At 41.6% G+C, this 21,600-nt stretch overlaps 1 protein-coding gene across 3 annotated transcripts in view; it reads right to left on the bottom strand.

Annotated features, from left to right (window-relative positions):
* LOC147008938 (palmitoyltransferase ZDHHC5-like) overlaps positions 1–21,600 on the bottom strand; it is a 172,199-nt gene that overhangs the window by 29,966 nt on the left and 120,633 nt on the right. For all 3 annotated transcript variants that reach the window (XM_085863827.1, XM_085863828.1, XM_085863830.1), the window contains one exon: positions 549–657. In XM_085863827.1, the coding sequence (XP_085719953.1) occupies positions 549–657 (109 nt within the window). The remainder of the gene's footprint in view (positions 1–548; positions 658–21,600) is intronic.

Below are 21,600 nucleotides of genomic sequence, written 5' to 3'. Positions count from 1 at the left end.
TGCAGCTGCAAATCAGATCCCGGTTGTTGCCATTCCTCATTTCTCGGCTCGTGAACCCATTGATGACTATGACAGTCGAACAGTTCGTACAAAAGTGTATTAAACGTAAAAAGAAATTGACTGGGGGAAGCTCAGCGTCGTTCAGTTTTCAATGAATAATTTCAAGCCGGCTAAAAATAGAATTGCCGGCTGAAAGATTGGACAATGGTTCCCTGGTTAATGATAGAACAAGACATGACTGCCTCCGTAAAAATCACTGGGAAGTTCACCGAAGGTGCATTTGCTGCTTTGCGGTGGATTTTGTCATCAGGTTGGAAGGTGAAAACATCCATAACGATCGGATGGAAGCGTTCTCAATTATTAACATAATTTGCTTCACCTGAAATGTAATCAACACAAACATCTACCTGTAGAGCCTTAGTAACTGCAGAACATTAAAAAAGTGAGCTTTTTAAAATTAGGTTTTAAAATCATTCATGACCAAATACGTTGAGCGTCACCAAATTTGAACAGGTGATGTATAAAAATCTTTCATTGTTTGATATTACCTTCTGCAGGCATGGCCAGATGCCTGAACTTCGTAAGCGGAGGCTGAGCAGGTTCGGGGGCTTCAGCATCTGCAGATTGGCTTTCTAAGGCCTCAAGACTGCCCTTTAACTGGGGATACGAGAGAGGCAAAATTCACGGTGTCACAGAAGTACTCAATTAAAAGGTGAAATTATCAAGATCTCTTTTGCTTTTGCGAACTTCTCAGTGAGCCGGAAAAATCATCAGAATGCAAATCACCCAAAATGCAGGGTCTGGTTTAACAATTAGCACAAATATTCATCAAAACATTCCAGTCACCCAATCAATTAACATATCAGCTTCACAGGTCCAGCTTGTCCTCACATGTACACCAACTTAACCCAGAGTATTTTTCACATTTTCCTCGTTTCCTTTAACGTCTTGCATTGCACTGTCCCATTCAGTTCCAGCTCGCCTCGTGTAGGCTTAACGGTTAAGGTGGCTGGCTGAAGATCTGAGGGTCTTCAGTTTGAGCCCTTGTCGTATCATTAAATAACACCAGATGGGTTGACTCAGTCTGTCATCTTTACAGGGTTGGCAAAATGAGTACCAGCTTACTGAAAACAGGGGGCACTAACAGGCTGCATACAAAGTGATAATGGTAATACTAATAATAATAATAATAATAATAATAATAATAATAATAATAATAATAAGTTTCCTCTCAATGTAAGTGGGAGCAGAATTGAATTTGGGTCAAGGTTACTCCACAATGCAGTCGTAGTGTTAGCATTAACTCGTTCATCAATCCCAGCAGTAACCTCAACCCCAATGCAATCCACAATAAGAAGATGATGCTGAAAGGGACAAAATAATGTGAGATGAAAGAAAGAAGGAAAATGGAAAACGAAATACAGGGTGTCCATAAAGTCTCTTTACAATTTAAAAAAATTATTACAAAGGCAATTGATGGGATGTTTTTTATCAGATTTGTTCAATGTACTCAGTGATTATCAAAGTTCTCTTTCCATGGGGTTATGTTAAAAATATCGTGTATCGAACAAAGATACGGGACATCAACGACCTGAAGCAAAGGATCACTGACGCCATTGCCACCATTGATGAGGCTATGCTACAGCGAACATGGCAGGAAATTGATTACCGTCTTGATGTGCTTCGTGCAACTAATGGTGCCCACATAGAAGTGTATTAAATGAGGCAAAAAAACTTCAATATCTACTCCTCATTTTGTAATAATTTCCACAGATTTATCTATTCATTTGCTTTTGTAATAATTTTTAATTGAAAAGAGACTTTATGGACACCCTGAATAGACTTACCCTCATAATCAACCCTAGTGCTAGCTAACAAGGTGAGCCTCAGCACAAGTGCAGCACTATGTAACATCAGTGACTGTGTATTCACCTTCATCACAAAAGCCATGACACTCATTTAGCACATCATCATTTATCAATGATAGGAAAGAAATTACAATGGAGGTAACATGTACAATTAGGCAGAAAGGTACTGTGCACGAGGGTAAAAGGAGTAATCAAATAGCGTTTGTTCTTTTGCCGTCACGCGTCATCCTTTGGATTACATAAGAATTTACGGATTATCCAGGATCATCCAGGATTATCCAGGATCATCCAGGCTGCTTTCAGCGCAAACGGTCACACTTGAGTCGGTGGAAAGCAAAACGTTGCTCGTTGAATGAAGTGGAGAATACATGAATCGTGAAGGGATCAGAGTTTGTTATATTTCTATATACAAAGTCAAAGGCCTCGTAATGGAGCTGCCACTCACGCAAACATGTACATGCTAACGATACCCTTTATTACCATTCATGCTACTGACCCCTTACACATCGATTTCCCAAAACAGAAGCACGGTGGGATATTTACGGTCCACAATAAATTACGGAAAGTAGAAACGAGGATGAATACGATGGCGTGATGGTGGATATGCAGTTCATTGCGAACAAGTTTGATTATTTATCAGCACACGACAGCATGCTCTTTGGCCATCTTGGCTCACCCAGCATGACCACTCTGGGCACGGCCCTCAGATTTCAGGAGCTGTTGAAAAAGCAAGCACCTACGAGACGCTGTATGAAACAACTTCCTTAAAAACTTTTCTTTTGAATTACATACAATACAATAATGGCACTCTTTCATGAAAGTAAAATACGCAATTTGGTGTCTTCGGTCCACAATAACTGCATCAACTATGTCTACATCCGCACAGTCTACAGTCTGTATGTCTTTTTGATCGTTACTTATTACCTCCGCCTCCGAAGGTGATGGAGGTTATGTATTCACCCCCTTTCTGTCTGTTTGTCTGTGTACAGGATATCATAAAAAGTTGTGCACTGATCTTGATGAAATTTTGTGGACAGGTTCGTTGTGTGACAAGCACAAACTGGTTAGATTTTGGTGAAGATCCGGGTCCGGATCCGACTACTCGAATTTTTAAAAGTGATTCTTCACCATTATGCCTGAGTTCAAATCTCGCTCAGCTGTTGAATTAATTCCAGGTGGCGTTAATGCGACCTGTCATCCTTCCGAGGTTGGCAAAATGAGTGCCAGCTTGCTGGTATACTGTGTCGGAGTGGCGACCCATCCAGGATTGTGTCCCATAGCCAAGGAGACTGCTTAAGCAGCACCAACGTTCTACACAGAGTATGGCCCCAATCTCCTCTCTCCTTCACCATTGAGAGATTGGGCTAAAAACGATATATAGCACAATATCTCAAAAAGTTGTGGACAGATTCAGACAAAACTTGGTGGACATGTTGGGTGTGTGACAAGGAAGAATCGATTCAATTTTGGTGAAGATCCGAATCCAGATCTGGATGCGACAATTATTTAATTTTTAAAGTGATTCTTCACCATTGAGAGATTGGGGCAAAAACGATACATAGCCTGATATTTCAAAAATGTAGTGATTGGGCCCGATACGTTCTCGTGGATCAAGCATTACGTGGCGGTAGTACACACCCTGCCGAGTGCACTCTATGGCTGATGGAGGGTGTGGTTCTCACTGAATGACGAACGAAAAGCACACGCGTCATCAAGTCAATTTTAAAACGTGAAAATGTGTTTGAAGTGCATCGGACGTTCTCTCAACAGTAGAACGAACCACCTCCAAGGCCAGAGAGAATAAAACCAAAATCAGAGAGTTTGAGGCAACTAAGTCAGTGCTTAATACAGCTGTTTGTGATAGATCCAGTACAGTGACAGCAGATAAAACCAGACATTGTAGTAACAACGATGGTAGAGCAGTGAGAAAATCCATCTAACATCTCTCAGGACTTGACCTTTCCTATTCTTCATCATGCCATCTAATGATGAACAGACTAAATCTGAAACCTTGCAGACTGTGAATGTTACACGGACAGACGATGATACAGCTCATAAGTAACAGCTCTGAGATATTCCAAAGCGAGACATAAGAGGAGCCATGTTTTCCTGGTCACAATATGTGAGTGTCGAGGCGATATTTCTCTAACAGTTGGCCAAGTTAATCACAACACCTCAGATACAAATCTCCCCATGATTGTCAGTGATTCATTAAACTCATCTGATGCTCAGTGTAGGTGGGTATATCATCCAACATGGTTGTTGTTCCCTTATTTGTCGATGAGACTGTCACAGGTGAATCATAACTGTCTACTCAAGACATCAGTGGTTCGAAGCCCAAGTAACACACTTGATATTCAAACCATGTTCTGACAGGTTATTTGGACTCGAGATTAGCAGACGTGGAGCCAATGAGTGGGCATCAAGATCACTCGATCTACCGCCAGTGGACTTCTTCTGCTGGGACAATGTTAAAGATGGAGAACATGGATAAAACCATGACCATGATGAACTTCGTAATCGAGAAGCAACAATTTTGTTAAATTTTTTAAATGACCTTCATTTTAATGTTGGCAGATCCATGAACGGGATATACCAGGAACATATCAGTGTTGAAGAGAAACATTTTGAGCTGCTGTCTATGTTAATCACTTCATTTCAATATAATTTTGCACAAAAATAAACATTTCATAAGTTGACGATGTACTTTTGACGAATCTACCTATCTTCCTGTCTATCATTTTACACATTTCGAAAATTTGGAAGTCTCTCCATTTTTAACCACCTCTCCTCAAGTCTTGCTCCCTCTGCTTTTCAATCCCTCCATGCTCATCCCCAGTCCCTCCATGCATTCTACGAGGAATCCACTTGTTGTGAAATTCCGAAAATAATGTTTCATTGCTCGCCTCCATTCCTTTGTTCCTCTCTGTTCAATTCCACCCTCCCCTACAGGGCTTCAGCATTCGACAGTGCACCACCACCACCTCAGGTCATGTTCCACTCCTATCAGTGATCTTTTCTGTCCTCAAAACCCTCCACATCTATTTACAAGTTGCAAACGTTTCCTTCACTTTTCCCTTTCCTCATCCTGTTTGTTCATCCCCTAGTTTCATCTACGCATAGTTGCAATTCTTTTTTACCCTTCCCCCGACCTATGCCAACCATCCTGCCAGATACACTGCCAACTGTGGGACCTTATATAGAAAGGTGTGTTTCTTTCTTAATGAAGTCCAATCAATTGAATTGGCCACAGGTGGACTCCAATCAAGTTGTAGCACCATCTCAAGGATGATCAAAGGAAATTGGAGGCACCAGAGCTCAATTTGGAGCGTCATAGCAAAGGGGTTGAATACTTATAGATGCATGACATTTCAGCTCTTAATTAGGGTACCCTGTGAGCCTGGTGTTGCCGCAGTGGTTAGGGCAGCGGCTTGGGATCCAAAAGGTCCTGAGTTCAAGCCCCGTTGGGCCAATGAATTAATACACCAGGGGGTTGACTCAGCCTGTCATCCTTCCGAGGTCGGCGAAGTGAGTACCAGTGTACTGGGCCGGTGTATACCCTGGTTAAAATAGGTGTACCATATCCCTGTGTTTCGTAAGAGGCGATCAGGGTTGCGTCAGGAAGGGCATCCGGCGTAAAACATGTGCCAAATCAATATGCGGATCATGCGGATGATCCGCTGTGGCGACCCTTAACGGGAGCAGCCGAAAGAAGAAGAAGAAGAATTAGGGTACCCTGTGAGTACAGGGTACCCTATTGTTTTTCTTCTGTTTATTTATTATTAGGGTATCCAGTCAAATGGACTGGATAACCTATTGTTTTTCTTCTGTTTATTAGGGTACCCTGTGAGTACAGGGTACCCTATTGTTTTCCTTCTGTTTATTATTATTATTATTACGCATTATTATTATTATTATTATTTTTCCGCCGGCATTTTGCACCCTTTTTCGCTTTAAAAATCATTTTCTCTGGAACACTAAGTCCGATCGACAGAAAATTTTCACCATAGTATGTATCTTTTTTGATAGCACAATCACGTTATAATTATGACGTCATTGGTCACGTGGTACGGTCGCCATCTTGAAAAAAGCGATAAACTTTGGACATCTGTATCTCGGAAACCGTGCAATGGAAAATTTTTTCGTTTGATACATTTTACTAAGCTCCCTATGGGGAACACGTGTGATTTTTCGTGACGTCATAGGTGAAGCGATATACCGGTGAAAATTCGTCAAGTAGAACGCCATATAGGAAAAATCTGAAAAATTCTTGAGCGTCATCTACACCAAAATTCATCGTCAAAAATGTTTTTTTGACGTCATCGATGACGTAATTCGGCCGCCATCTTGTTTTTTAGTGTTTTTTAAAAATCTTCTTCTCCAGAACGGCTGTGCAGATTGAGGCGAAACTTTACAGGCACATTCCCCCTGAGGTCCTCTTTCAAGTTTGTTAATTTGTTGTTGATACGTCACATGGTTTGGCGGCCATCTTGAAAAAACCCTAAAACCTTCAAACATCTTCTTCTCCAGAAGCGCTGGTCCAATGAAGGCGAGATTTCAGAACTATATTCGTGAAATGCATGCGATACAAGTTTGTTAATTTCGAAGTGATAGGTCACGTGGTTTGGCCGCCATGTTGGATTTAAGAAAAATATTAAATAATGTTTTCTCTGGAATTTCAGAAGCCATCGAAGCGAAAATTTGCAAGTGCCTTCCTCCCTCACGTCTGCATACATGGTAAAAAAATTTTACCTCAGAAGTCACATGGTTTGGCGGCCATCTTGGATAGAAAAATAGACCTTATCCGATTTACACGAAACTTCACACAGTTGTTCGGGTCGACGATGGAAAGCAGAATTTAAATTTATGATATCATAGGTCACAAGGTTCGGCAGCCATCTTGGATTGAAAATGAATAAATTTTAAAAATCTTCTTCTCCAGAAGGGCAAGACAGATGAAGACGAAACTTCACACATATATTCCCCATGAGGTCCTTTCTCAAGTTTGTTAATTTGTTCTTGATCGGTCACATGGTTTGGCGGCCATCTTGAAAAAACCCGAAAACCTTCAAACATCTTCTTCTCCAGAAGCGTTGGCCCAATGAAGGGGAGATTTCAGAACTATATTCGGGACAGGAAGGCGATATAAGTTTGTTAATTTCGAATTGATAAGTCACATGGTTTGGCCGCCATCTTGGATTTAAGAAAAATATTAAATAATGTTTTCTCTGGAACCGCTTAACCTAACGAATCGAAAGTTTGCAATTATCATCTACCGTCGTGTATACACGCGTGGTAAAAATTATGATGTCACACGTCGCATGGTTTGGCGGCCATCTTGGATAGAAAAACGCACCTTTACCGATTAACACGAAACTTCATAAACGTGTTCCAATACCCAGTAGGAAGCAGAATCTAAATTTGTGATGTCATAGGTCACATGGTTCGTCAGCCATCTTGGATTGAAAATGAATAAATTTTTAAAATCTTCTTCTCCAGAAGGGCTGGACAGATTAAGGCGAAACTTTACAAGTACATTCCCCCTGATATCCTCTTTCAAGTTTGTTAATTTGTTGTTGATACGTCACATGGTTTGGCGGCCATCTTGAAAAAACCCTAAAACCTTCAAACATCTTCTTCTCCAGAAGCGCTGGTCCCATGAAGGCGAGATTTCACAAGTATATTCGTGACATGTATGCGATGCAAGTTTGTTAATTTCTAAGTGATAGGTCACATGGTTTGGCCGCCATGTTGGATTTAAGAAAAATATTAAATAATGTTTTCTCTGGTATTTCATAAGCCATCGAAGCGAAAATTTGCAATTGCCTTCCTCCCTCAAGTCTGCATACATGGTAAAAAATTTTTACCTCAGAAGTCACATGGTTTGGCGGCCATCTTGGATAGAAAAATAGACCTTATCCGATTTTCACGAAACTTCACAGACTTGTTCGGGTCGACGATGGAAAGCAGAATTTAAATTTATGATATCATAGGTCACAAGGTTCGGCAGCCATCTTGGATTGAAAATGAATAAATTTTAAAAATCTTCTTCTCCAGAAGGGCAAGACAGATTAAGACAAAACTTCACAGATATATTCTCCATGAGATCCTTTCTCAAGTTTTTTAATTTGTTCTAGATCGGTCACATGGTTTGTCGGCCATCTTGAAAAACCCGAAAACCTTCAAACATCTTCTTCTCCAGAAACGCTGGCCCAATGAAGGGGAGATTTCAGAACTGTATTCGGGACAGGAAGGCGATATAAGTTTGTTAATTTCGAATTGATAAGTCACATGGTTTGGCCGCCATCTTGGATTTAAGAAAAATATTAAATAATGTTTTCTCTGGAACCGCTTAACCAAAGAATCGAAAATTTGTAATTATCATCGAGAGGGCAGTATGCACGCATGGTAAAAATTATGACATCACACGTCACATGGTTTGGCGGCCATCTTGGATAGAAAAACGCACCTTTACCGATTAACAGGAAACTTCACAAACGTGTTCCAATACCCAGTTGGAAGCAGAATATAAATTTCTGATGTCATAGGTCACATGGTTCGTCAGCCATCTTGGATTGAAAAACAATATCTTCAAACGTCTTTTTCTCTGAAACGGCTGAACAGATCCAGGCGAAACTCGACCACTATGACCGCCTCTCCATGCCGAATAAAAAGTTCTCACCCTCTTTTGAGGTACGACGCAACGTTTGGCAGCCATAGTGGATTGAAGGAAAAATATTAATTAATGTTTACTCTGGAACTACTGCATCAATAAATATGAAACATCACCTTTATGGTGGAACGCGCATGCGGAATGAGGGTTTGAAATTTCAACGGGATCGGGCCCAGGGTTTGGCAGCCATGTTGGTTTTAAGAAAAATATTAAATAATGTTTTCTCTGGAACTGCTTAACCTGGCGAAGCGAAAATTTGCACTTGTCGTCTCCGATCCTGTTTGCAGATGTGGTGAAAATTATGACGTCACAAGTCACATGGTTTGGCCGCCATCTTGGATTGAAGGATAAATATTAATTAATGTTTACTCTGGAACTGCTGCTTCTGTATATACGAAACTTCACATTTATAATTGAGGTGACATGCGAAACAAAAGTTTAAAATTTCAACCTGATCGATCACGTGGTTTGGCAGCCAGAATTATTTAATCATTTTAATCTGTTCGCCAGTAATAAGGAAATTGAACGCTTTGTGCTGCCCGGTTCAGCACTCGTCTGTTCTGCGCCGTCGCGAAGCAGGCCTGTGTTTGTATCACCATTAAATCATGTTTTCTCTGGCACCGCTTTTCCGATGAATGCGAAACTTTGCGACGATGATTTAAGTCTCATGTTGTATCAGTTGTGTCAAAGGCGGACACGTTTGGGTACCCGGTCATCACTGCCAGCAGTTATAAAGTGGCAGTTCTAGTTATTATTATTTTTCTTCCGCCGTAAATTTTCAAAATTTCCAAATTTTTTCGCTTTAAATGCCATTTTCTCAGAAATGGTAAGACCAATCGACACAAAATTTTCACCAAATATGTATCTTTTTTGATAGCATACATAATTGATAATTATGACGTCATAGGTCACATGGTACGGGCACCATCTTGAAAAAACAGAAAAACTTTGGAGCTCTGTATCTCTGAAATCTTCTAGGGTAAAAAAAATTTCGCTTCATACATTTTAACAAGCTCCCTCTCGGGAATACGTGTGATTTTTCGTGACGTCATCGGTGAAGAGGTATCCCAGTGAAAATTCGTCAAGTAGAACGCCACATGGCAAAAATTTGAAATTTCTTGAGCGTCATCTACACAAAAATTCATCGTAGAAAAAAATATTTTGACGTCATCGGTGACGTAATTCGGCCGCCATCTTGTTTTGAAATTTTTTTTTTTTTAAATCTTCTTCTCCAGAAGGGCTGGACAGATTAAGGCGAAACTTTACAGGCACATTCCCCCTGAGGTCCTCTTTCAAGTTTGTTAATTTGTTGTTGATAAGTCACATGGTTTGGCGGCCATCTTGAAAAAACCCTAAAACCTTCAAACATCTTCTTCTCCAGAAGCGCTGGTCCCATGAAGGCGAGATTTCAGAACTATATTCGGGACATGTATGCGATGCAAGTTTGTTAATTGCAAAGTGATAGGTCACATGGTTTGGCCGCCATGTTGGATTTAAGAAAAATATTAAATAATGTTTTCTCTGGTATTTCATAAGCCATCAAAGTGAAAATTTGCAATTGCCTTCCTCCCTCAAGTCTGCATACATGGTAAAAAGTTTTACCTCAGAAGTCACATGGTTTGGCGGCCATCTTGGATGGAAAAATAGACCTTATCCGATTTTCACGAAACTTCACACACTTGTTCGGGTCGACGATGGAAAGCAGAATTTAAATTTATGATATCATAGGTCACAAGGTTCGGCAGCCATCTTGGATTGAAAATGAATAAATTTTAAAAATCTTCTTCTCCAGAAGGGCAAGACAGATTAAGACGAAACTTCACACATATATTCCCCATGAGGTCCTTTCTCAAGTTTGTTAATTTCTTCTTGATCGGTCACATGGTTTGGCGGCCATCTTGAAAAAACCCTAAAACCTTCAAACATCTTCTTCTCCAGAAGCGCTGGTCCAATGAAGTCAAGATTTCAGAACTATATTCGGGAGACGTAAGTCGATATAAGTTTGTTAATTTCGAATTGATAAGTCACATGGTTTGGCCGCCATCTTGGATTTAAGAAAAATATTAAATAATGTTTTCTCTGGAACCGCTGAACCAAACAAATCGAAAATTTGTAATTATCATCGAGAGGGCATCGTGTATGCACGCATGATAAAAATTATGACATCACACGTCACATGGTTTGGCGGCCATCTTGGATAGAAAAACGCACCTTTACCGATTAACACGAAACTTCACAAACGTGTTCCAATACCCAGTTGGAAGCAGAATATAAATTTCTGATGTCATAGGTCACATGGTTCGTCAGCCATCTTGGATTGAAAATGAATATCTTCAAACGTCTTTTTCTCCAGAAACGGCTGAACAGATCCAGGCGAAACTTCACCACTATGACCGCCTCTCCATGAGGTCCTTTCTCAAGTTTGTTAATTTGTTCTTGATTGGTCACATTGTTTGGCAGCCATATTGGATTGAAGGAAAAATATTAATTAATGTTCTACTCCAGAACTACTGCATCAATAAATGTGAAACATCACACTTTATGGTGCAACAGTCAGTGCGGAATGAGGGTTTGTTAATTTCTAATTGATAGGTCCCAGGGTTTGGCAGCCATGTTGGTTTTAAGAAAAATATTAAATAATGTTTTCTCTGGAACTGCTTAACCTATCGAAGCGAAAATTTGCACTGTCATCCTCCATGATTGTGTTTACACATGTGGTGAAAATTATCACATCACAAGTCACATGGTTTGGCCGCCATCTTAGATTGAAGGATAAATATTAATTCATGTTTAGTCTGGAACCACTACTTCTATATATGCGAAACTTCATATTTATAATTTAGGCTACATGGGAAACAAAAGTTTAAAATTTCAACCTGATCGGTCACACGGTTTGGCAGCCAGAATTATTTAATTATTTGAATCTGGTCGCCAGTAATAAGGAAATTGAACGCTTTGTGCTGCCCGGTTCGTAACTCGTCTGTTCCGCGCCGTCTCGAAGCAGGCCTGTGTTTGTATCACCATTAAATAATGTTTTCTCTGGCACCGCTTATCCGATAAATGCGAAACTTTGCGACTGTCATCTGCAGAAAGTCTCACGTTGTGTCAGTTGTGTCAAAGGCGGACGGACTGGGTACCCGGTCATCACTGCCAGCAGTTATAAAGTGGCAGTTCTAGTTATTGTTATTATTCTTTTTCCGCCGGCATTTTGCACCCTTCTTCACTTTAAAAATCATTTTCTCTGGGACGCTAAGTCCGATCGACACGAAGTTTTCACCATAGTATGTATCTTTTTTGATAGCACAATTGCGTTATAATTATGACGTCATTGGTCACGTGGTGCGGGCGCCATCTTGAAAAAACCGAAAAACTTTGGACCTCTGTATCTCTGAAACTTTCTAGGGTAAAAATGTTTTCGCTTCATGAATTTTATTAAGCTCCCTATGGGGAACACGTGTGATTTGTCTTGACGTCAGAAGTGAAGCGATACACCGGTGAAAATTCGTCAAGTAGAACGCCATATGGGAAAAATCTGAAAAATTCTGAGCGTCATCTACACCAAAATTCATCGTCAAAAATGTTTTTTTTGACGTCATCGATGACGTAATTCGGCCGCCATCTTGTTTTTTAGTGTTTTTTTTAAAAAATCTTCTTCTCCAGAAGGGCTGGACAGATTAAGGCGAAACTTTACAGGTACATTCCCCCTGAGGTCCTCTTTCAAGTTTGTTAATTTGTTGTTGATGCGTCACATGGTTTGGCGGCCATCTTGAAAAAACCCTAAAACCTTCAAACATCTTCTTCTCCAGAAGCGCTGGTTCAATCAAGGCGAGATTTCACAACTATATTCGTGACATGTATGCGATGCAAGTTTGTTAATTTCGAAGTGATAGGTCACATGGTTTGGCCGCCATATTGGATTTAAGAAAAATATTAAATAATGTTTTCTCTGGTATTTCATAAGCCATCGAAGCGAAAATTTGCAAGTGCCTTCCTCCCTCAAGTCTGCATACATGGTAAAAAAATTTTACCTCAGAAGTCACATGGTTTGGCGGCCATCTTGGATAGAAAAATAGACCTTATCCGATTTTCACGAAACTTCACACACTTGTTCGGGTCGACGATGGAAAGCAGAATTTAAATTTATGATATCATAGGTCACAAGGTTCGGCAGCCATCTTGGATTGAAAATGAATAAATTTTAAAAATCTTCTTCTCCAGAAGGGCAAGACAGATGAAGACGAAACTTCACACATATATTCCCCATGAGGTCCTTTCTCAAGTTTGTTAATTTGTTCTTGATCGGTCACATGGTTTGGCGGCCATCTTGAAAAAACCCGAAAACCTTCAAACATCTTCTTCTCCAGAAGCGTTGGCCCAATAAAGGGGAGATTTCAGAACTATATTCGGGACAGGAAGGCGATATAAGTTTGTTAATTTCGAATTGATAAGTCACATGGTTTGGCCGCCATCTTGGATTTAAGAAAAATATTAAATAATGTTTTCTCTGGAACCGCTTAACCAAACGAATCGAAAATTTGTAATTATCATCTAGCCGGCAGTATGCACGCTTGGTAAAAATTATGATGTCACACGTCACATGGTTTGGCGGCCATCTTGGATTGAAAAACGCACCTTTACCGATTAACACGAAACTTCACGTGCGTGTTCCAATACCCAGTTGGAAGCAGAATATAAATTTCTGATGTCATAGGTCTCATGGTTCGTCAGCCATCTTGGATTGAAAAACAATATCTTCAAACATCTTTTTCTCTGAAACGGCTGAACAGATCCATGCGAAACTCCACCACTATGACCGCCTCTCCATGACGAATAAAAAGTTCTCACCCCCTTTTGAGGTACGACGCAACGTTTGGCAGCCATAGTGGATTGAAGGAAAAATATTAATTAATGTTTACTCTGGAACTACTGCATCAATAAATGTGAAACATCACCTTTATGGTGGAACACTCATGCGGAATGAGGGTTTGAAATTTCAACGGGATCGGGCCCAGGGTTTGGCAGCCATGTTGGTTTTAAGAAAAATATTAAATAATGTTTTCTCTGGAACTGCTTAACCTGGAGAAGCGAAAATTTGCACTTATAGTCTCCCATCGTGTTTGCACATGTGGTGAAAATTATGACATCACAAGTCACATGGTTTGGCCGCCATCTTGGATTGAAGGATAAATATTAATTAATGTTTACTCTGGAACGGCTGCCTCTATATATGAGAAACTTCAAATTTATAATTCAGGTGACATGCGAAACAAAAGTTTAAAATTTCAACCTGATCGGTCACGCGGTTTGGGAGCCAGAATTATTTAATTATTTGAATCTGGAAGCCAGTTCTTACGAAATTGAATGCTTTGTGCTGCCCGGTTCGCAACTCGTCTGTTCCGCGCCCTCTCGAAGCAGGCCTGTGTTTGTATCACCATTAAATAATGTTTTCTCTGGCACCGCTTATCCTGTCAATGCAAAACTTTGCGACTCTGATTTAAGTCTCATGTTGTATCAGTTGTGTCAAAGGCACTTCTGGGTACCTGGTCATCACTGCCAGCAGTTATAAAGTGGCAGTTCTAGTTATTTTTATTGTTCTTCCACCGGAAATTTGCAAAATTTGCAGATTTTTTTGATTTAAAAATCATTTTCTCTGGAATGCTAAGTCTGATCGATACAAAATTTTCACAGTAGCAAGTATATTTTTTGATAGCACACTCACGTTATAATTATGACGTCATTGGTCACGTGTTGCGGGCGCCATCTTGAAAAAAAAGGATAAACTTTGGACCTCTTTATCTCTGAAACTGTGAAATGGAAACAATTTTCGCTTGATACATTTTACTAAGCTCCCTCTCGGGAATACGTGTGATTTTTCGTGACGTCATCAGTGAAGAGGTATCCCAGTGAAAATTCGTCAAGTAGAACGCCACATGAGAAAAATTTGAAAATTTTTGTGCGTCATCCACACATAAATTCCAGGTCGAAAAAAAAATATTTTGACGTCATCGGTGACGTAATTCGGCCGCCATCTTGTTTTGAAAAAATTCTTTTTTTAATCTTCTTCTCCAGAACGGCTGTACAGAATGAGGCGAATCTTCACAGGTACATTCCCCGTGAGGTCCTTTTTCAAGTTTGTTAAGTTCTTGTTGATACGTCACATGGTTTGGCGGCCATCTTGAAAAAACCCTAAAACCTTCAAACATCTTCTTCTCCAGAAGCGCTGGTCCGATGAAGGCGAGATTTCACAACTATATTCGAGACATGTATGCGATATAAGTTTGTTAATTTCGAATTAATAGGTCACATGATTTGGCCGCCATGTTGGATTTAAGAAAAATATTAAATAATGTTTTCTCTGGAATTCCTTAAGCCATTGAAGCGAAAATTTGCAAATGCCTTCTCACCTCAAGTCTGCATGCAGGGAAAAAATATTTTACCTCAGAAGTCACATGGTTTGGCGGCCATCTTGGATAGAAAAATACACTTTATCCAATTTACACGAAACTTCACACACTTGTTAGGGTTGACGATGGAAAGCAGAATTTAAATTTATGATATCATAGGTCACAAGGTTCGGCAGCCATCTTGGATTGAAAATGAATAAATTTTTAAAATCTTCTTCTCCAGAAGGGCAAAACAGATTAAGACGAAACTTCACACATATATTCCCCATGAGGTCCTTTCTCAAGTTTGTTAATTTCTTCTTGATCGGTCAGATGGTTTGGTGGCCATCTTGAAAAAATCCTAAAACCTTCAAACATCTTCTCCAGAAGCGCTGGTCCGATGAAGGGGAGATTTCAGAACTATATTCGGGACAGGAAGGCGATATAAGTTTGTTAATTTCGAATTGATGTCACATGGTTTGGCCGCCATCTTGGATTTAAGAAAAATATTAAATAATGTTTTCTCTGGAACCACTTAACCTAACGAATCGAAAATTTGCAATTATCATCTACCATCGTGTCTGCACACGTGGTAAAAATTACGACGTCAGAAGTCACATGGTTTGACGGCCATCTTGGATAGAAAAACGCACCTCTACCGATTAACATGAAACTTCATAAAAGTGTTCCAATACCCAGTTGGAAGCAGAATATAAATTTGTGATGTCATAGGTCACATGGTTCGTCAGCCATCTTGGATTGAAAAATAATATCTTTAAACGTCTTTTTCTCTGAAACGGCTGAACAGATCCAGGCGAAACTCCACCACTATGACCGACTCTCCATGACGAATAAAAAGTTCTCACCGCCTTTTGAGGTACGACGCAACGTTTGGCAGCCATAGTGGATTGAAGGAAAAATATTAATTAATGTTTACTCTGGAAATACTGCATCAATAAATGTGAATCATCAGCGATGTGATGGAACATTCATGTGGAATGAAGGTTTGAATTTTCAATGGGATCGGGCCCAGGGTTTGGCAGCCATGTTGGATTTAAGAATAATATTAAATAATGTTTTCTCTGGAACTGCCAAACCTGTCGAAGCGAAAATTTGCAATTATTATCCACCATCGTTTCTGCACACGTGGTAAAAATTACGACATCATAAGTCACATGGTTTGGCCGCCATCTTGGATTGAAGGATAAATATTAATTAATGTTTACTCTGGAATCGCTGCATCTATATATGCGAAACTTCACATTTATAATTTAGGCGACATGTGAAACAAAAGTTTAAAATTTCAACCTGATCGGTAACACGGTTTTGGCAGCCAGAATTATTTAATTATTTGAATCTGGTAGCCAGTAATAACGAAATTGAACGCTTTGTGCTGCCCGGTTTGTAACTCGTCTGTTCCGCGCCGTCTCAAAGCAGGCCTGTTTTTGTGTCACTATTAAATAATGTTTTCTCTGGCACCGCTTATCCTATGAATGCGAAACTTTGCGACTGTGATTTAAGTCTCGTGTTGTGTCAAAGGCGGACGGACTGGGTACCCGGTCATCACTGCCAGCAGTTATAAAGTGGCAGTTCTAGTTTTTAATGAATTTGTAAAAATTTCTAAAAACATGCTTTCACTTCGTCACGATGGGGTATTTTGTGTAGATCAGTGATAAAAAAGAAAAAAAGAAAAAATTTCATCCATTTTAAGTTCAGGCTGTGTGAATAAATTCAGGCTGCATTCATTTTAAATTAACAACAAAATGTGAAAAAGTCGAGGGGTGTGAATACTTTCTGAAGGCACGGTATATATAGCAAATAGCATATGGAAATGGATGTGGGTTCTAATTACCACACTGTACACAACATCAATTAAAACAAACGGTGAGACAGATACATGGAGAGAAATATAGATAGGTCAGTAGATCGACAGATTGAATACTCTCGCCAATTTGAAGTCTCCAAAACTTAATTTGAAGTATTGAGAGTTCAGTTGCCTTCAATTAGAAACTTCTTAAAACTTTGTCAAACACAAACTTGTGAGTCAAATTATGTTGCATTCTCTCAGTTAGCAACCCATACCCTTGTTCCCCTTCCCAAATCAAAGATAACTTCTCACATACCAACCCTCTTCCCTCAAATGAGAGTCTGTCCAGTCACGTTTTTCCCTCCACTCGAACAATGGCAAGTCATCGCCATCTCTTGACATACCGTATTCAAATTCCTGATCTTTCCTATTCCTTCTTATCCACTTCTCCAATCAACATGCACTCTGCCACATTTACATTGTTTGTCAGCTTACATATCACTTGTCTATTTATTCTTTCCTATTTCCTTGATCTGTCCATATTTCCATACTTTTTAGGCTTCGATGTTCATTCCTTGCAGTTTCCGTCTCTGTCTGTCTATATCCTCCGCTCCATTGTTGACAAGTCAGCATCATCTTTTACGCCTATTTTTATATTAAAAAAAAATCCAGGCTCATTGAAAAGAGGTGACAGTGGGGAGTAACAAGAATGATCACACAGTGGTCACAAAATGCGACGCAAAATATATACATTTTGCCTCCTCTGTCCACTCAACTCCATAATCCTTGCTGTCGAACGAATCAGCTTAGATTCATTCTCTAATCAATCTCATACACCTTGTGACGTATCTGTCCTGTGATACCTCTGTTTCAGTGAGGGATCACTATTCATGGACCAATTTGTGAAGTTTTCTTGGTCTCAAAGTTTTGTTCCGAGTGTTCTTTTCAGGATCTTCACCGAGCTCTGGACAGCTTCCAACTGCAGTTCGTTTGTAGTAATATTCCCAGGGATGATTTTTAAGATTTCTGCAAAGTTGTTCTTCATCATTTCCATTGCTCCAATAATCACTGGTACAATTACGGCGCTCTTCAACTTCCAGGATCTTTTCACGTAATTTCTGAGATCTTGGTGTTTGATCATCTTCTTGATTTCTGTGTTTCGGCCAAAAATCACTGGGTACTGAAACCTCAATTGGCAATGCCTTGCTTTTTAGCCGCGTCTTGCTTGCGAGACGTGGCTCTAAGAGAGCTCGGCATTGTTCTTCTTCTTCTTCTTGTGAAGACAAAACCTTTAGGACTCGGCTTTTTTATATACAGGATCCCGATCTCGATAAATACTAAACACCTGTACACATCCTCGCATTGAGGGTGCCTTTTGAGAGCGTCTATCATGAACTTCTAAATATATTCGGACATTTGCTTTAAAGTTTCGAAAAGTTCACGTTACTATTTAAAGATTATTCCATTTAATGTATTGTAATTTCGTAAATACACTATTTTCTCGTCATAAACGACAATCGTGCAGGACGGGTCTTGCTATTGGCTCCGTCAAGGCACATGACGAAATATCGGAAGTTGTTGTTTTTTTTTCTTCTTCTTCTTCTTGTTCTTCTTCTTCTGGTGAAGACAAAACCTTTAGGACATGGCTCTTGGACACATTTGTCCTTGTTTTTTTTGTACCTCAGTACGATGTCTGGTCACAACACTCGTCGTGTGTGCGTGTGCGTGTGCGTGTTAATGGTTTGTCATCATCTTTTGGTGGAAAATCCATGATACCGTTTCTTCGATATTTATATTGTTACAGTTGTGGAAATTCGCAAACCACCATTCAGGTTCCCCAGAGATCAGTTATTTCGATAAGTGTGTGTTCCAGGTTCGATTTCCCCACCGATGTATAAAAGGGATTTATTTGTGTGCCGGGCTGTGAATCTTTGAGTTAGCCGTTATTCTGTTCTATCTTTTACTTCAAACAAACAACATCTCTACAACCACGCCACCTCCACCACAATGCCACAAAATCTACAACCACAGCATCTCCACAAACATAACCAGAAGAACGACCCTCCTCAACAAACAAAAAGAACAACTCGACAACTCCCGCCCCGATATTCTGGGACAAAACAGGATTAACGGTTGGGGCGGGTCCCTCAGAACGGCGTAAACAAGGATGGCGGTTACTAAAAAGATGCAAGCCGATCACTCCTAGGATTTTCCCCCGCGCGCCGGGAAGGGAGGGGAGAATGCCCCGGACCCGATAAAAAGCCGCGTTGGGACGCCGAGAAAGCAGTTGGTGGTGAAGCTGGCGAGCAGTTGGTGGTAGAGCAGTTGAGCTAAGGGAGTCGGTTGGCGGTTGGAGAGCAGTTGAGTTGAAAGCAGCAGTTGAATTGGGGAGAGGAGTTGATCGGAGTTGTTGGTCGGTGGAGTTGAGTTCGTTGGAGTCGTCGGGAAGGCGGCCGTGGAAAGTTGGGTGCGCTGCCAGGCCCTGGACCAATCAAGCCGCCATTACAGCCGCTGCCACGTTGGCAATGAGCCAGCGAGAAACAAATACCAAGGGTCGCCGAACCAAAGCCCATCGAGTCGCCACCAGGGCGGCGAGGTAACCTGCCCGGCCTCTCAGAGCCTTTCGGTCATCCCGGCTCTGAGGAATATTAAAGGCTTATGAGCCCGTGTCTTTTCTTTCTTGGGTTTTTGTATGAAAGTCTGTGGCGCCTTGTCTCAAAGTGGAATTGCGAGTAAGTACGTGCTTGTACATTTCGAATAGAACTTGGCTGTAGGCTTTTGCTCGTGTCTTGTCCCCATTCCCCCATTGACTGCTTACGTGCCGAGTGTGAAAATAAATCCCCCATTGTTGAATGTCAACCTGCTTGTTGCATCCCTTCCTGTATTGACGGCCATGTTGCGCTCGGGATATTAACTGGCTTTTAAGGCCGATAAAAGTGATCATTTGGTCCGATCGGACTTGGCGATATATAACCGCTCGGCTTCGCACACGGAACGAGCCGCTTAAGCGGCTCGGTTTCGTACAGGTCCCGTTGAGGTATAGACTCCCGGTATTTCTGTCCGCGCGAATAAGGTACATCAATAATTCGGCGATCAACCCTGTAGCGCGTGGACAGAATAATTGGCTAGTTTATGATGCGTTAAGGCATCCGTGACTGGATTTTGGCGTTGGTCCGGAAAGTCACGACTGGATTGCGGCCTTCGGTGGGCGCGCGACCACGATTTGGCTAGAACGGTCGTCCGCACGGCGAACGCGGCGGAAGCCCACAACACTGGTGTCTGAGAGCGGGATTCAAACCCCTCCGTCTCCAAATGAAATTAACGGGAATCGGACCAAGGGTGTGCAAAGCAACCCTCCGTTCCCAATAAATTCCGAGCGTTGAAATTTTTTATACCCGATACGCAAAATGGCAGCTCAAGGCGAGCAGGGGCAGGTGGGTAGTGTAGATGTAAATGTAGAGTTAATAGAATCTATGGCTCAGGACGAGATCACCATGCAGGTTGACTATTCCCCACAACCGAACCCAGAGTCTGAAATGGGCGCAGCGGCGGGGGCGGCGGCTTTTGACACCCCCCCCCCCTCCGTCAAATTCCTTCCCCGTCCCCAGCGGATCTGCGCCCGACCAAAGCGAATCGGCTTCGTCAGGGTCGCTTGACATGAACCATTTGGTGGAGATGTTCAGACGAGCAATGAGTGGGGATTTAAAAGAAATGAAGGATGGCATGAAGAACGAAATAAATACAAATGCGCAACAAATGCAAAATAAAATGGATGCAAATGCGCAACGGATGAAAGAGATGAGGGGTGAGATGCAGAACATGGGGCTGAATCTCCAGGCAGGAAAAGAGGCACTAAAGAGGAAATTGGAGGAAGCAAAAGGCAAGATGACGGAAGAGATCGGCACGGTGCAAAAAGAGGTGACCGAGTTGAGGGAGAATGTAAAAGGTGTGTGGTCCGTGGTGAAGGAGGGTAAGGAAGACATGACAAAAAAATAGTAACGGTTGGACAGGAGGTAGAGAAGTTAGGACAAGGGATGAAAAAGGTAAAAGAAGGACAAGACCAACTAAGGCGGGAAACAAATATGGAATTGGAGGCCGTAAAGAAGGAGTGTAAAACGAGACGCGAAGAGATGACTGAAATGGTTAAAGAGATGGGACGGAAGGCCGAGACAGAGACGCAGGAAATGGGAGCACGACCGGACAGACATATAAACGAGACAGAAGATGGATTTAAACTGGCAAAAAGTGAATTAGTAGAGAGACAAGGGGAGATAGGGCAGGTTAGAGACGACCTGGAAAAAGTAAAAGACGAGCAAGCACGAATGGAGGGGAAGATAGGGGATATGAAGGCGGAGTTGGTGGAATGTGTTGAGACCCCATGTAAGAGGCAGGATGGCCTCCTTATGGAACAGAGGGAGAAAATACGCTCCCTCGAGGCATATCGCAACCGGGTGGGTCCGGTATTGCCGAACAGGGTAAGAGGGTTGCATGAAGCGGGGGTGTGCATGCTGAGCTTGGGGGGGACAGAGATTTTGGGGTCTCTTGACATAATGCAGGCCCCCGGTATGATTGTACCCGAGTGTATGCAGAATGCGAGCGGAATGGCATGGGGGAGCACGCAGAACGGTGCGGGGCGTGTACCGATGCAGACGGGGATAATAAACACCCCGAGCGGATGGCCTGGGCTCTACAGGGGTGGTGCGCCACTGGAATCTGGGGGGTCCGCCCCTCCGGTTGTCCCTCAGGGACTGGGGGGTGGGGTTCGGACCCCGAAAAGGCCAGAAGGTGCCGCTGCCTCCATACGACGGGAAAACGGACCTGAGGGCGTATTTGGCCCAGTTTAACTGCGTGGCCAGGGACAATGGCTGG

The sequence above is a fragment of the Eptatretus burgeri genome, chromosome 18 (assembly GCF_056783735.1).
Source record: "Eptatretus burgeri isolate ZD-2024b chromosome 18, Ebu_testis_v1, whole genome shotgun sequence".
Lineage (NCBI taxonomy): Eukaryota > Metazoa > Chordata > Myxini > Myxiniformes > Myxinidae > Eptatretus > Eptatretus burgeri.
This window is presented reverse-complemented; position numbering and strand designations above follow the sequence as displayed.